This window comes from Macaca thibetana, chromosome 4, assembly GCF_024542745.1.
Source record: "Macaca thibetana thibetana isolate TM-01 chromosome 4, ASM2454274v1, whole genome shotgun sequence".
Lineage (NCBI taxonomy): Eukaryota > Metazoa > Chordata > Mammalia > Primates > Cercopithecidae > Macaca > Macaca thibetana.
The window spans coordinates 134,867,109-134,882,691 of NC_065581.1; the positions used below are offsets into that span (position 1 = coordinate 134,867,109).

Below are 15,583 nucleotides of genomic sequence, written 5' to 3' on the forward strand. Positions count from 1 at the left end.
TGAAATAGAATATCTTGGATTAGTTTCAAAATAACTCAGTGTATAGTGGGGTGAGACCTTCACTTAAAAAAAAAAAAGAATCTCAGTGAAGACTTTGCTAATGGTAGAATATAATAATATTAGAAATAGTACTGAAGACAAGAATTGGTGCTTTCAAAGATCTGGCAAGTATAAGAGATCTTGTGTATGCTTGCAAAGCATAAGTTACTAAAGAACAAGTAACATAAAGTTACTGAAGAACAAATATATTCATTTCATGGTTAGAGATAAAAATCTCCAAATCAAAATGGAAGCAATTCATTAACAAGCATCAATGGCATCTTAGATCTTTTTCTCTTGGGAGCTTAGGTGATGAAGAATGTTGCTCTCATGACAGAGATAGGAAGGGGAGAGTAGTGAAGGCTGTAGAGCAAACACACATATAGTAAAAATTCCCCTAGGGCCTCCTCCAGGCTGGGTCAAGTATACCTCCTGGCCTGGGTGCTTTTTCAAAGTGTAGCTAAGAATATATGCTACCTTGCTTCTTAAGTTATGAGAAGATTGTTTTAGCCGAAGGGACTTTTTCTTTCTTTTTTTTTTTTTTTTTTTTTTTTCAAATAATGATTTTAGTTCTCAGAAGATCTTTCACTGAGAAGGCAAAAACTCCAGAAAATACTCAAAGCCATTCATTTACAGGTGACATGACTTAATAATTGTTGAGTTTCTGGATCATCTCAGAAACAGTCTTTTCAAAATTGTTTGCTTTTGGTCTTCCTGGCCTTATCCAGCCTCTTTATTCTGAATTCTTTGTTTCCTTTTCCTCATCCCTCATGCTGTCAGCAGGGGGTTCTCTGCATCCATGAGGCCAGCACAAGCCCCAAGGCAGGAGGATAATCCAGGGCAGAGGGAGTGGTTAGTGTCGAGGGCGGGGAGTGAGCTAAAGGTCATAGCACGTGGCCATATCCTTGTAGTAGTAGATGATTTTGTTACTTAAGTCTTGTAAGCTCCTTGAAGGATGGGGTAATGTCTTATTTGGCTTTGTTTTCACAACATCTTACACAATGCCTGATGTATAATGGGTTCTCAAAAAGTGATTGTGACAGTGGCTATCTGAGGGTGGGGTCGTGGGGGACATTTCATTTTCTAAGTCATACAGTTGCATTTTATTTGAATGTGTTTTAATATAGTGACCACACATTATTTCCATAACCAGAGAAATTATGCAAATAATTTTAAGTATATGGATAATAATTAAAGTTTTTAAAGCAAAGGTGAATAGCTTGCTGTGTCAAATCAAGAGGAAAAACCTGCACATTGTTGAGAGACTAAATAGGTAGGGAACAGTTAATGGAAAGATTGGGTGTGGGGCATGAAATAAAATCTAGTCAATGATGATGCAAAGGGTTTTGAGCTAAACTATTTGAATGATGGAATGATGTCATGAGCTAAACAATTTGAATGATGGGATGATGTCATCACTGAGAAGAGAAAAACTATAAAATGGACTAAATTTGGAAGGAAAAGTATAGAGTCCAGTTTTTGCTATGATAAATTTCATTTGTCTATCAGACATCCAAGTAGAAAAATCAAGAGACTGAAATAAAGGAGAGTTTGGCAGTTGTGGGCATTAAATATTTTTTAAAGCCGTTAGATCAGCAATGAATTAGGGTAGATTCAGAAAAGAAACAAAGACTGAGCTCTAGAGCACTCCAATGTTAAGTGCTGGTGGAGACAGGGAAAAAACAGCCATGGAGACTGGGAAGAAGGGATTAGCAAAGTAGGAAAATCTGGGAGGGTGTGGCGTCCTGGAAATCAAGATTGAGAGAGAACACAAAGAAAGGTAGCTAGTTTACTGAGATGACTGAGAATCTGAGAATCGAAAATGTTCCCATTTTTCTTGCTACTACTTTGATCCGTGTCCCAACTACACTTTATTTTTCTCTTTCCTTCCAGTATTTTCCAAACCACTCTTCAGATCATGACCAAATTTATATTCTTGAGAACCTCTCCTAATATATTTCTCTCATGCTTAGAAAGTCTTACCAGTACCACAAAACCTAGTTACTTGGCCTGGCTTTTAAATTTTTTACTAATCTGAACTCCAAGTACCTTTTCAAACTTATCTCCTTTTCCTCTCCAATTTAAAGTCAATACTCCAGGCAGGCCACGTGTCCTGCAAAAGACTTTACTTCTTCCCAATGCTAGGCCTTAACCTTGCCTGCTATTACCTTCTGTAAGATTGTCCTTGAAATACTTCCTTCATTCATACAAATCCTCAAGGTCTACCTCAAGTTGCTCCATCCAGAGAGCATCACTTTCTTTTTAATATTCCTTCAGGATGTCAAGGATAGTACAGGTCTTATAGTTGGTTCCCAATGCCATACATAGAAGTCACGTGAGTGTGCATAAGGCCCTTGAAAGTCTTAAAAAATCTGTTCTGTACCTGTTTAATAAAATTAATAATGTCAAAATATATTTTCTACTCAATTTGAAAGAGGGGATATTTGCATCTAAAATTGATTTTCCTACTCTTCTGGTATCTGCTGTTACCAGAACGTGTAAATGTGTAAAATTTCATTAAGAGTAGGTTTCTATTTTCTGGTTTACATCTAGGAAATGAAGGTAATTTGCATGCACAGGTAATGTTGGAACTCCTGGGAGACTAGAGAATGGGAAACATGTGCTATACCAATGATAGGACCTTGGTAAATGAAACGTAATCTGTAATTCTCATGAAACTAACTGAAAATTACCCTTTTGATTATAAAATCATGACATTGAAATACTATGTTTACCTGAGTAATTGCTTCATTGATAAAATGGAGATAGTTCCTTTATTTCAAATAGGGGTTGGGCCTTAAGGTTAAATTGCAAATATATGGGATAAAAAGGTAATACAAAGGTAATGTGTCAAAAAGGCCTTTGGCCAGTTTTACAAGTATTGAATTCCTTTTGCATTTCAGAATTAGCTTTTATATTTTCTACAAATTTGAAAAGATACACCCATCCACTGAAATTACTTTCCTTATTCATTCTAGGTTCAAATGAACCAGAGTACTATTGTATTCATGCCTCCTCTAACTCCCTGCAATTGGTTTATAACCCAGTCACCGCCTTCTATCACCGTAAAACATAAAATTTTATAACCAGTCACATATGTTTTCTGTTTCCTGACATAGAGTCTTTGGAAAACTGACCCCTAAGTATAGGACAATGAAACTGATTATTCCTTGTATTTTCCATAGTGAACTAAAAAGTAAATTAATTCCACAAACATTCATTGGGAACCCAATATGTAGCAGCACTGTGTAAGCCCCTGATACGTTAAAATTAATTTCAGAATTTTCTGGACTTTTTGGTATACAAATAATTCAGGGACATATCTGGATTGACAGTAATCTTTGACCAATGAGCCAACTCTTGATTGACTATGGCAATAGAAGTGGGTGACTGAAAACAACACCTATAAAAGATATACTTAGTTCTACTTCCTCAGCCCCATTGGCTTTTTCACATTTTCTCCCTTTTCTTCCATTGTAAGCCCGTGGCCGGTGTCACCATTACGTTGTAAAATGGTCAACACTCAATTTTACCTCTCTTTTAACCTACCAACCAGAGAACACAGCCATAAAATTGGGTTAACAAATGTAAGTAAATAAATAAAAAGTTGAAAGAGAAGGGCCTGAATGAATCACAGATTAAATACTAAGTATTTAAATATTTGAGAGCAGGCCATATTTTTAGAACTAGACCCTTTCGGTGGAATTTCATAAACATCCAATAATTTTGTGTCAGAATTTCTTAGTATATATCATTGCCAGAAGAAACCTGGGTAAGAAAAGACTGGCTTAATATTAAATGTACTTTGTAAGTTGCTAAACACCTTGGTAACCAATATAAAACAGAATGTGGTATTCACATGCCAAAGAGAATATATTTCACTTACATTACTTCAGAAGAGAAATTTTTCCTATCACTTAAAGTATAGTAAGCATGTTACAGAGTAAGGAATAATTATATCCTATATTCAGTTCAATCCAGATTCTAAATGTGCTTCATATTTTTTGCTCATATGTATTTTATTTGAACCTCTTCAGGTCTTGAGACAGTAATAGGCATTAATAACAAACTCATAAAATGCAAGAGTCTTTGAAAGATAATTCCTTAACTGTTCAACTAACTGGCTGGAAAGTTAATTTGACTTTTCAGATTATTAACATTGTAAACGATAACACAAGGTAACACACTTGGAATTTGGAAATGCTTTAGGGAAAAATACACACCTAATGAACACAGAAAATATCTGAGTACAGAAAAAAGTGATTTTATTTTTTAAAATAATAATTTCTTAACAGCTTGGAGCTATTCATGACTCATTAGCTGATGACTTCAAATGAATGATTAATTCACTAACCCTTAGGGTGACTGACTCAAATGAGCTAGATAATAAGCACTGTTAATGCCTACTAAAATGTATTTTAAAATCAACTAAGAATATTTTCTCACTGCCTCAGTGATTAAAAATTATAAGCTTGGTTTTATTCCAAAATTTAGTGTAAATGGAATGCCTTTCCTATGCATGTGTTTTTAATAAGTAGGAAAACATATGGCATTCTCTCCTCCTCTCTTATCTCCCAAATACCACACTCCTTCCTTCCTTCCCCCTTGTCTTTTTGCCTTCCTTCTTGTACATGTGGTTTATTGAATATGGATGCAAACGTCTTATTTTAGTTCCGTGTATCTTGCTAAAAGACAATATAATGATTTGGAAGGGCTTAATGGCATAATTTTCATAGCAGTGTTAGATAGTTAATACTTTAAAACGTGGGAAATCAAAGTTAAATACTTAAAGTTCCCATTCTAAGCTTGGTGCTGTCTGCAATATAGGTCCCAAGTATACCACCTTACCCCCAATCCAGCAAGATGTGTTGGACATTTCAACACTATGTTTTCCTCCAGAAATTATAGATGCTTCTCTCTTTACCAGCCGTAAGAAACCCAAAGTCTAATCACCAGATTCTGCACATATGTGTTTTAAAAAACTTGATTTGATTCTAATTGATGCAAATACTAGGAATCAACAGTCCCGAAATCAGGTCTTGACTCTGCTAGCTTCGGTGTTGCACTCGGTGTCGGCTCTCATGTCCTGTTTCTTCAAAATTCAAGGTGTTTATGTTTCTATTAGCAAATTATTCCATCTTTTGTACTATAAAAGTCTACATTACAAACAACTGAAATGTACATATATCTCTACACTTAATTTGTAGCATACACATGCTCCTGGAGGACAGATTATATATTTTTTGGTAATGAGAAAGAACTAAAAAATTATTGTAAGTCTCAAACTTTTAAACTGTGAATTAATAAGAGAGAAGACCAAAATGAAAGTAGTTTTTCTCTGTTATTTTTGTAATAAAGTAACCAATGAATCAACAAAGGATAAAGGATGGCAATAAGAAGGAAATAGTCCAAGCTGAAGGTTCTGCCCAGTTTGCTGAAAACCACCTTGAATATGAGAATAACAAGATACTGTGTGTAGAGGTTTCTTTCTATCTTTCTTTCCTTCTTTCTTTCTTTCTTTCCTTCCTTCCTTCTTTCCTTCCTTCCTTCCTTCTTTCTCTTTCTTTCTTTTTTTTTTTTTTTTTTGAGACAGAGTCTCACTCTGTCACCCAGGCTGGAGTGCAGCGACATGATCTTGGCTCACTGCAACCTCCGCCCCCTGAGTTCAAGCAAGCATGTCCGGCTAGTTTTTGTATTTTTAGTGTAGACGGGGTTTCACTATGTTGGCCAGGCTGGTCTTGAACTCCTGTCCTCAAGTGATCCTCCCGCCTTGGGTCCCAAAGTGCTGGGATTACAGGTGTGAGCCACTGTGCCTGTCTGAGGTTTCTTATATCCTCTTTGTTACTTCCTTTGTCTTATTATACACTGACAGTAAGAGAGGAAATATAAATGTAAATTAGTTTATGTAAAATGTACCTCAAGAAGAGGAATTGATCTGCTGATATATGAGGACAGATTTACTTCATTTTGTCACTTTAATGAGCCCTGTTCTTGGGCAGGTGTTATTTTAAAATTATTATCTGTTATGAACTGAAGTGTTCCCCCATCTCCAATTGCTATGTTGAACTAACCCCCAGTACTTAAGAATGTGACTGTATTCGGAGATAGGGCCTTTAATGAGGATATTAAATTAAAATAAGGCTGTCATGATGGGCCCTAATGCAATCTTACTGGTATCCTAATAAGAACAGGAAATGTGGATACACAGACACCAGAGATGCACAAAACCATGTGAGAACACATTGGCGAGCCAAGGAGAGGAGCCTCAAGAGAAATCAAACCAACCAGCACCTTATTCCTAGACTTGCAGTCTCCAGAACTATGAGAAAATAAATTTTATTGCTTAAGCCACCCAGTTTGTGATATTTTATTATACCAGCCCTAGAAAACTAACCTGTTATCTTAAGACAGCATCAACTATTAAGTAAAAGGCACTTCAATGAAGTGGGCCTTTTTTCTCTTATGCCATCATCCTGGGAAAAACAGTATATACAGAGAAATCAATGAATTACTTCAGTGTGAAAACACCTCACAAAGGACTTTAATCATCAAATGGGACATTAAAGACAAAGTCCTTCAATAATCCAACATCAAGGTTATACACATTAAAACCTTGATATAAGGTCTAAAACGGGATTACATATAGGGTCAGGGAAGGGTGACAGAGTAATTTGCGGAAAGTAAGAGACAGGATAACCAAAGTACCACTGTCACAGTTCCTACTTAGAGAATAAGTGATTAAGATCTCTGAACAACCTGAACACCGCAGTAGGTGGATGGATGTCAGTGGTAGGCCACCACTGTAATATTTAAAATGTTATAGGAAAATTATTGATAAACTGATGGGTCTTTTTCTTTTTTATGCTATATTTTACTTCTTTTAGTTATCTGTGGTGAATTTAAGAGCTAAATGTGGGGCCGGGCGCAGTGACTCATGCCTGCCTGTAATCCCAGCACTTTGGGAGGCCAAGGCAAGGTGGATCACCTGAGCTCAGGAGTTCGAGACCAGCCTGGTCAACATGGTGAAAGCACATCTCTACTAAAAATACAAAAAATTAGCTTGGCATGGTGGTGGGCTCCTGTAATCCCAGCTATGTGGGAGGCTGAGGCAGAAGAATTGTTTGAACCTGGGAAGAGGAGGTTGCAGTGAGCTCAGATTGCACCATTGTACTCCAGCCTGGGAGACAAGAGCAGAACTCTGTCTCAAAAATGAATAAATAAATAAATAAATGCTAAATTTGAACTGCTAAACAAGTAACTCAAAATTTGTCTTTAGTAAATTACTATAGTAGCTCTTGATACAAACTGGTGCTAAATAACGTTTTTCTTTTTACTTATATTGCCATTGTTTCTTCGAAGATTATACAGATAGAAACATGTATTTAAGCCTGAAAGCTTCATAAACTGATAGATGCCGGGTCTTCTGGTTCCAACATCCATGCCTCCCACCGCTCTGCTCTTCTGCAAGTCCTACCCTCATCCTTTGAGAAGTAATCTGCTACAAAGAGACAGGGAGAGGCAGTGGATCTTCATTGGAGGGCATCAAGAACCCTGGACCTTTAGAGTTAGAAAGAACTTGATAGTTTCTTTTCTTACTCATCTCACTTCACAGGTGAGGAATTCAAAGCCTTGACATTAAGAAAGTAATTGAAATTGAGGGATTAAGTGATTGACTCAAGGCTACACAGCCAGGGTGGCAATGTCATTAAGGGCATATTGCACATTCTCACCTACTTTAGACTAAGAACCCTTACTCACCGCTCCACACCCCATGTTACAGGCTGAATTGTGTCCCCCTGAGATTCATATGCTGAAGTCCCAAACCCCTGCCCCTCAGAATAACCATATTTGGAGATTTAAAGAGGCAATTAAGGTGATTAAGATTAAACAAAGCATCTAGAGTACAGTTCTAATATAATATTGCAGGTGTATTTTAAAAATAATTTTCAATATTCATAAAAGCCTAAAGGAAATACACAAAATATGGTCTAACTAGAATTCCAGGTTTCATTGCTTTTAGGTAGAATTGTATCAATGTGGTGACACCAGCTATCTCATATGAATCTGAAACCTTAATTAGTAATCTATGTCTCTGATTAACTTAAAATGAGAAAAATATTTATAATTTATCAAAGTTGACTTGCTTGATAAGTAAAAAACTCAGGCTTTTTGATGAAGAGAAGATTGAGCAGGAACCACTACTTTAAGCCCCCAATTCCTTTATTTGGATCAACTAAGACCCATGCTGTTTAATCCTCTTCAAATTTCTAGAGCTCTTTCAGGGATGAACTGAACAAATTATATGGCTTCAGTCATCTGTCACATCAGGGGTGTTGAGAGCCACTGTTTTCAAATCTGAGTGCCGCTGACATTTGCTAGATGCTGTATTTGGTTATTTTCCTGAGAGTCAATGAAACTTTAAGTGAAAACAATCCCAAGATAATAAAACAAAAAAATGTGTTTATCCAAAAATTAAACACTTGGATAGACCTAGCTCTTTAACCGAATAGAAGCAAAATTTAAAAGCCGAGATACTCAGTACATGTACTAGGGTATCAAGTGTCCTCAGTAGTGTGAAAAACAGTACTTTAAGCAGAAATGTACATTTTATTTAAAAAGCAATAGCAAAGGTGTGAAGAACACAAACTTCTATTAATAACAGAAGTTTATTAAATGCTTTATAGTAAAATATTAAGCCCACTCTATTACAATACACAGGTTTAATGTTCTAACAAATAAAACTGCCTCAATTGAGGGACGTTTGTGATGCAAACGCAAGGTGGAATTTTGGGGAGCAACACAAACAAATGTATCCTCCTTCTGCTCTTCCACAACTGCAATACTGATGTTCAGAAATGTTTAGGTATTGGGAGAAACCTTTAGAATTTCCTGAGTATTTTCTTAAACAATTCTTACAAGTATGTTACCTTAAAGGAAAACATGAAAATTTTCTGAGGAAAACATCTACTTTAATATTTATTATCTTCAGTAACTAAGAAACACAATCCTAAACAACATGTATTATACCATGAGAAAGTCTTTGGAGTTATCATAAGGCTTTCCAGCACAAAGTAAACTTCAAGGCAATTTATGAAGAACTAAATTTTTTTGAACTACCAAGCTAGTGGCATGTGAAGGTAAAAAGAAATGTCAAGGTTAGCTGGTTGTTTTCCAAATACCAGGATCTAAAGCACATTGGGGGAAAATAGAATGTGGGAATGAGGGGCTATTGGAAGGTAACAGAGGGCTAAAAAAAAGTACTGAGACTAGTTAGCATTAACTAGTATATAATGTATCTTCATTCATTAGTCAACATCGTCTTCATGTATATAATTATTTAAAGATAGCATTTCTACAAATTATATTGGTTCATTTATTTTATCAAGTCAGCTTGCAAATAAATTTTGATTCTGAATATCTAAAGTTATAGCTACTATATTGCATTTTGATGTTTATTCCTAAGTATATCTGGCACTGTCAGCCATGGCTCTTGAATACATTGTTTCTTGATATAATACCACTAAAAACAGAAGTGATATTGAAAAAAATACTACCTATCTAAAACTCAAGATTCACAATGAACTTAACCAATTAACATTATTGAGCTCACACCGAAACTAGATCTTCTTCAGTTTAAATAATTTAACCAAATCCTACAAAGAACAATTATTCAGAAAATCACATCCTAAGGTTTGCACTCATAGTCTTCTATAATATGTATTGAGTATTGGGACTGAATTTGTACTCCTGGTCCACACTTTAGTACCCTCTGTTTTCCACACTGGACACTTCATTTTATGAATAGGGCAATCAAAGAACTTAAAAGTAAAGAAAATAAGCTTTAATTTGGATGCAACTATTTTGCATTCATATTAATAAAAGAGATCATGCTTTCAAAGGAAGAGAAAAATAAAATCATATGTGATAACATAGAGTACTGCAGTCACAAGTAACCCAAACATACAACCATCTTCATTACGAACTAAGCAGCCAATTCTAATACACTACAAACCATTTGATTAAAAAGGCTTATAGCCAGTGCTTTAAGAAGGAAACACCAGTGAAAATCGTTTTAAAATATATACCCTTGTAAAATGATATATTCTTTTAACATTAAAACCTTGTTTCAGAAGTTCCCCGCTTTAGGTTGTTACTCAAAAACTCATCATGTTCAAAACTCAAATTATTGTGAGATCTTGAAATCATAAGAAGCTTCTCCTTATTGGTAAAGTCTTTTTTGATGGCAACTTGGGGCACAAGCAACCTATCCATTGGGTCCTCTTTGTTCTCTAGTTTCATATATCCCTTGCTGTTGTTCCGATCCAACCTAGGCCAACTTGGATGTTTCCGTTGTTCTGCCTGAACAGTCAGAGTGGAGGGACCCCGGTCTAAGTCTAAGGACTTTGAGTGTGATGAGAGCAAATGCAACGATGTATTGGACCCAAACTGTCTTCTGGCAGCCCCAGGAGACAAGAGCTGTCCAGTCCCAGGTCTGAGAGCCATGGATGACTTGTATTGACTCGACAAAGACTCCCCGATGGAATGATTCCTTGGTAGCACTGTGCTGACGGGCTGGAAGGATTCACTGGTGTCAGCCAAAGGAGCCACAAGGGAATCCATTGACAAATTCCTTGACCTGCTTTTGAGGTTGTCAGCATCTTCAGTGATGTTATCTATACTGGGTTCATCAATAACACAGTTATTAAGTTTGATCACAGGCAATGTAAAAGCACTGATGGACGATGACACAATTGACTTGGTTTCACATTTCTTAGAACCGCTGGTCTTATCATCAGTTGTCTTGGAAGAAGGTGGATAGAGGCCAAAGACAGACGCAGAGCTGTCAGAGAGCAAAGGGGGCATAAGATGCCCAGAACTCTTACTTTCATTTAGCATAAGTTCATCCTCCTCCACGGAGCTGTCCATTCGAAAACTGCTCCGAAAACCCGAGAAAGAGGCGATCGTATTCGCTGCCAATCTCGAGGCACAGGAGCTCCCATTCTGTTTTACTTCTGTTTCTCCCATCAAACCAGTGTACATGCCATTCATTTGCCTTTGCTCCTTGATTCTTAGCGTGTGAATGTCAATGACTGTGGAATAGATATCCCTCATGTGTATGATTTTGGTCTCTTTGTCACGGTTTTCATGAAGAATGGCATTAGCACAAATGAAAATGAAAATGCCAATCCCCATGGTGAATGGGCCAAGCATTTTCATCTTATCAGAATGCAAATGCTGCTCAAAGAAGCGAACCACCACACCGCCCTCATTCCGAATGACCTGAGTTTCATTTGTTGACAGTGTTGTTTCAGCATCAATAAAATGTTCTTTTTGGGGCCAATATCCAAGAACGGCCATGGCAATTCCTATAATGGAGATGAGCACTCCTAAAATAAGAAAAAAGCCAGATGGGGAATAAAGCCGGATTTTGCCACGAACAACCACAACATCTGCCCGGGGCCGGCGCCTGATGGGTTTCTTCTCTTGGGTAGCAGGAGACGGGCTGAGGTTGACATGCTGCTGTGATCTGGCAGAGTCTTGCCTTTTCAAGGCGGCCAGGCCAGTTATCACTCCACCAGTTGCTATCATAGCTTGGCCTTTTATTCTGAAGAAAAAAAAAAGGAAAAAGATGATCTAAATATGTTCCTGGGGTATGAGCATCAATTCAATTAAACAGCTGTTTACATAGAATTTTTGTTGCTGTTGCTGTTTCATGTGATTAAATGGGGCAGAATGTCTTTTTAATTAACATAGTTTGGGTACAAATTTTATTTATTGACTAAATGTCAATTTCCAGAGATCTCCTTTATGGCTAAGTAAACATTTCTATTATTGATGAAATGTGAGCTCAAGGAATATTTAAATAATTTTATCACTTATTAATATAAAATAGTCCCCTGGCCACAAGACTGGTGCTTACTCTTTCTCTCTCCTTCTCTCTCTTGTCTCTCTCTCTCTCTCTGTCTCTCACAGACAGACAGACACACACACACACACACAGAGAGAGAGAGAGAGAGAGAGAATTATCTGTGCTACTTTAAATCATTGGACAAATCTAGCATACTTAATAAGTCAAAAACAAACACTCCAGACTGACAAAGAGGATACATTCCAGCAAGTCACAGTTCTAAGACCTCTCTTGTGAAAGTCGTCAATGAATTCTTAGCTGCCACATATAATTTCCCCCTCAGTTTTCATCTTCCTTACCTCTCTGCTTCCATGGATATTACTGCTCCTCCTTTCTCCACACTCTATCTTCCCCAGTCTTTTATGATGTTAAGTTCTCTTACTTCTACTCTGACCTCACTATTTCAACAGACTCACCTAAAAGTAGAACTTCTCCCTAGAGTCTTGTCCTTGGCCATCTTCTCTTCCATATTCTCCCTTGGCATTCATATCTGTTCCTACATCTTCACTATTTCCTTGATGCTAATGAGTCCCAAGTCTATATTCCAGGTCATATTCTGAGTTTCAATTTCATACTTTCCACTATCCATTAGGGAACATACACACATTCATGTACTGCTAGTAAAGCTGAACTTACTTTCTAGCACACACCAGCTGCACCACTTGACTTGTCTGACTTTTTTAGCAGGGTCAGTTCTCAGATTTGGCTCTTTACAGTTATTTTTAACTCCTCCCTTTCTTCTTCCTCTCCAATCAGATTCTAAATCCTAGAAATTTCCACTACATGATGTCCTTTAAATCCACCCCTCTGTTCTAGTCCTACTCTTCCCAGCCTTGTGCAGATCTTATTAACTTTTACTAGACAATAAAATAATGCCCTAACTGGTCTTCCAAACAATTTCTCTTCCTTTACAATCAAGATTAGTGCAGATCAATCATCTCTGAAGTTGTTTAAAGAGCAGAATAATGATAAAATATTCTCCACTACCTACCAAAGTTTAAGCTGAAATTCTAGACCCATTGACTTTAACTTTGTCTCTAACTCTTCTCTTTAATTTGCATAAAAATAAGACCTAACCAATGTTCTGTTTTTCTCATTCATATTCCATTTTGTACCATTTCTGAGATTTTGTTAACAGTGCTTCAGCTGTCCAGAATCCACCCACTCCCCACTGCCCTGCCCTGTTCTTCACACACCCACATCTGGCTAGGCATTAAAGCTCATATTCCACTTTCTTTATAAAGCCTTCTCTAGCTGACCCACTGCACCCTATGCAAGCATTAACTCCTCAAAGCTTTTTATAATAGCAAGTTTTCTATGGCATTTATAATATTATATCACAGTTCTTATGATCAAGCATCAAATTTAATTCATATTTTCATTAGCAGAAACATTCACTGTAGTGCCTTGCACACAGTTAGTGTTCAAGAAATATTTGCTGAAATGTTGAAAATGAGAGATAAATTCTCTTCTTGTGGTCTGTTGGATGACCATATTACATTGTAACTTTCCTAGTTAAAAATATGAACAAACAAGATTAATATCCAAACAAAAAGCAACATTTTCTGAGTTGGTAAAATATCTATTTTGATTTATAATAAATAGTTCTCAAGCTGCCATATCTAGCTGGTAGGAAACAAAAAGTTATTTTAAGTCCCACAAGGTCTTTGGCAAATTTCAGAGTTTCTTCAGGGCATCAAATCTCATCTTGCAGCATTGAGCTCTCCTTTTGAATTTCTATTTATGATTTCTGAATTGTGTTTAAATAACAGGGTTGTGGTTGATATCTACAGTTTTAACAAGTCAGTGAGTAAATCCAGCCTTCATTGAACTTATAACTAGGATTAAAATAGTTTTATGTTGGAAGAACAAACTAAATTGTAATCTGTTGCTCTAGTCTATGAAATTTATTAAAGTGTACATACTACAGATTAGAACCTTTCCCAAACCTTTGCTAAAATAAAGCTTAGTGTCAACCTACGTTTTCTTGAAGCAAAAACCATTTCAAATGTTTGAATTAAATGCTCAGATTAGATAGCAGCCATCTAGTCCAGTTATTTCCATATGGCAGGCTTAAGGATTTAGTCTGAAATCCTTCTGAGTATAATGGAAACACGGGCAAAGTCTTTCATTTAATTTAAAAGCAATAAAAGTGAATTACATTCCATACAGATTTCTAGTCCTCCCCCACTTTTTAAAACATTAGCACTACCATTTTCTGCTCAGGAGGCTGATAGAGGAAAGGCGGTAAGATGAGAAAAGATATTTTAAGAAAAATATATGAGGGCAGAAAGGTGAAAAAGAGAGATGGATGACTGGGCTTGCATGTGAGCATGTGAAGAAAGGTTAGACAGGAAGAAAAAGCAAGGGTAGCTTAAAAGTATGAAAATGTATAGAAACAAAAAGAGGCAAAAACTTCTAGAGTAGTTCAGAAATAAAGAATATAATGGGTGGGGGATCACATTTTCTTCAGCCATTCTACCCTCGTCAGGCCCAGACACAGGCACCAAATCTACCAAGGATTAGCAAAATCACATTTGGTGCCAATGTCCTTTAATTCTGTTCAAAGCAATTCAGTACTACAGAAGGCTCTATTATCACTTGGGGACCCAATGTAGACCCCAAGAGGAAAGCAAAGGTGAGCAAATTCAATCACTGTTTCAAAGAGCTTGAAACCTAATGAAGGAGCTAACAGATCCACATAAAACAGAATGAGGTAACTCCTAGAATGAAAGTTTCCATTAGAGAAGGACCTTTCTTTAGGCTTCACACACGAGACAGCACATAGATCACAGTCAAAAGTCAGGTTGGCAGCATTTCAAGGAAGGTCAAGGGAAGGAAAGCAGGCCAGGGAATAGGAACTTGGCCAGCACACAACTCAGTACTACAGGAGGTCAGCTAGGTAAGTGAGGCCAGAGCGAGAGGGAGAGCCAAGTCTTGGGAGTTGGCAAATGCTATTCCTAAATGCTTGCAATTTACACACATCTGCCATGGAGTTGGAGTAAGACATAAATACTGCTGTTGTTATTTTAGAAAAATTAATCTGAACTAGGAGATGAAAGCAGGAATGAGGGACCAACACCGGGAAATGGCATGGGGATGCTAAAGGCAGTTTCACAATAAGTAGCCTAGTGAAGCCTGAATGCAGAGCTCACACCTGCAACTCCAGCGCTTTGGGAGGCTGAGGCTTTAGCATCACTTGTGGCCAGCAGTCCAAGACCAGCACTGGCAACACAGCAAGACCCCATCTCTACAAAACATTTTTTTAGCAAGTTAGCCAGGCATGGTGGCAGATGCCTGTAGTCTCAGCTACTCAGGAGGTTGAGGCAGGAGGATTAATTGAGCCCAGGAGCTGGAGGCTGCAGTGAGTTATGATCATACCACTGCACTTCAGCCTGGGTGAGAGAGCAAGAGCCTGTCTCTCTGGGAAAAAAAAAAAAAAAAAAAGATAAAGAAAGAAAAATGAAGCCTAGTGAAACTAAAATCTAGAGTGAATCTACAGGCTCTGCATCTTCAAACTGTAATGCCAGTTGGTACAAAGTGGTCAGTATATGCAAAAACAGCCCAAATCTACCTTTTTTTTTTTTTTTTTTTTTTTGGTCGATGCTGCAAAGCTACATGCCTTCTATCCTACAC

At 37.1% G+C, this 15,583-nt stretch overlaps 1 protein-coding gene across 2 annotated transcripts; it reads right to left on the minus strand.

Annotated features, from left to right (window-relative positions):
* Positions 1-8,626: 8,626 nt before the first annotated feature.
* TMEM200A (transmembrane protein 200A) lies at positions 8,627-12,955 on the minus strand. Of its 2 annotated transcripts, none has more exons than XM_050786364.1 (2): positions 12,364-12,955; positions 8,627-11,644 (listed from the first exon to the last, which is right to left on the minus strand). In XM_050786364.1, exons 1-2 carry the CDS (start codon positions 12,429-12,431, stop codon positions 10,153-10,155), a joined length of 1,560 nt encoding a protein of 519 aa, XP_050642321.1. In that variant the 5' UTR covers positions 12,432-12,955; the 3' UTR covers positions 8,627-10,152. The 2 variants fall into 2 exon arrangements, with proteins under 2 accessions (XP_050642321.1, XP_050642322.1); XM_050786365.1 differs by lacking the exon at positions 12,364-12,955 and adding an exon at positions 12,247-12,354.
* Positions 12,956-15,583: the final 2,628 nt, after the last annotated feature.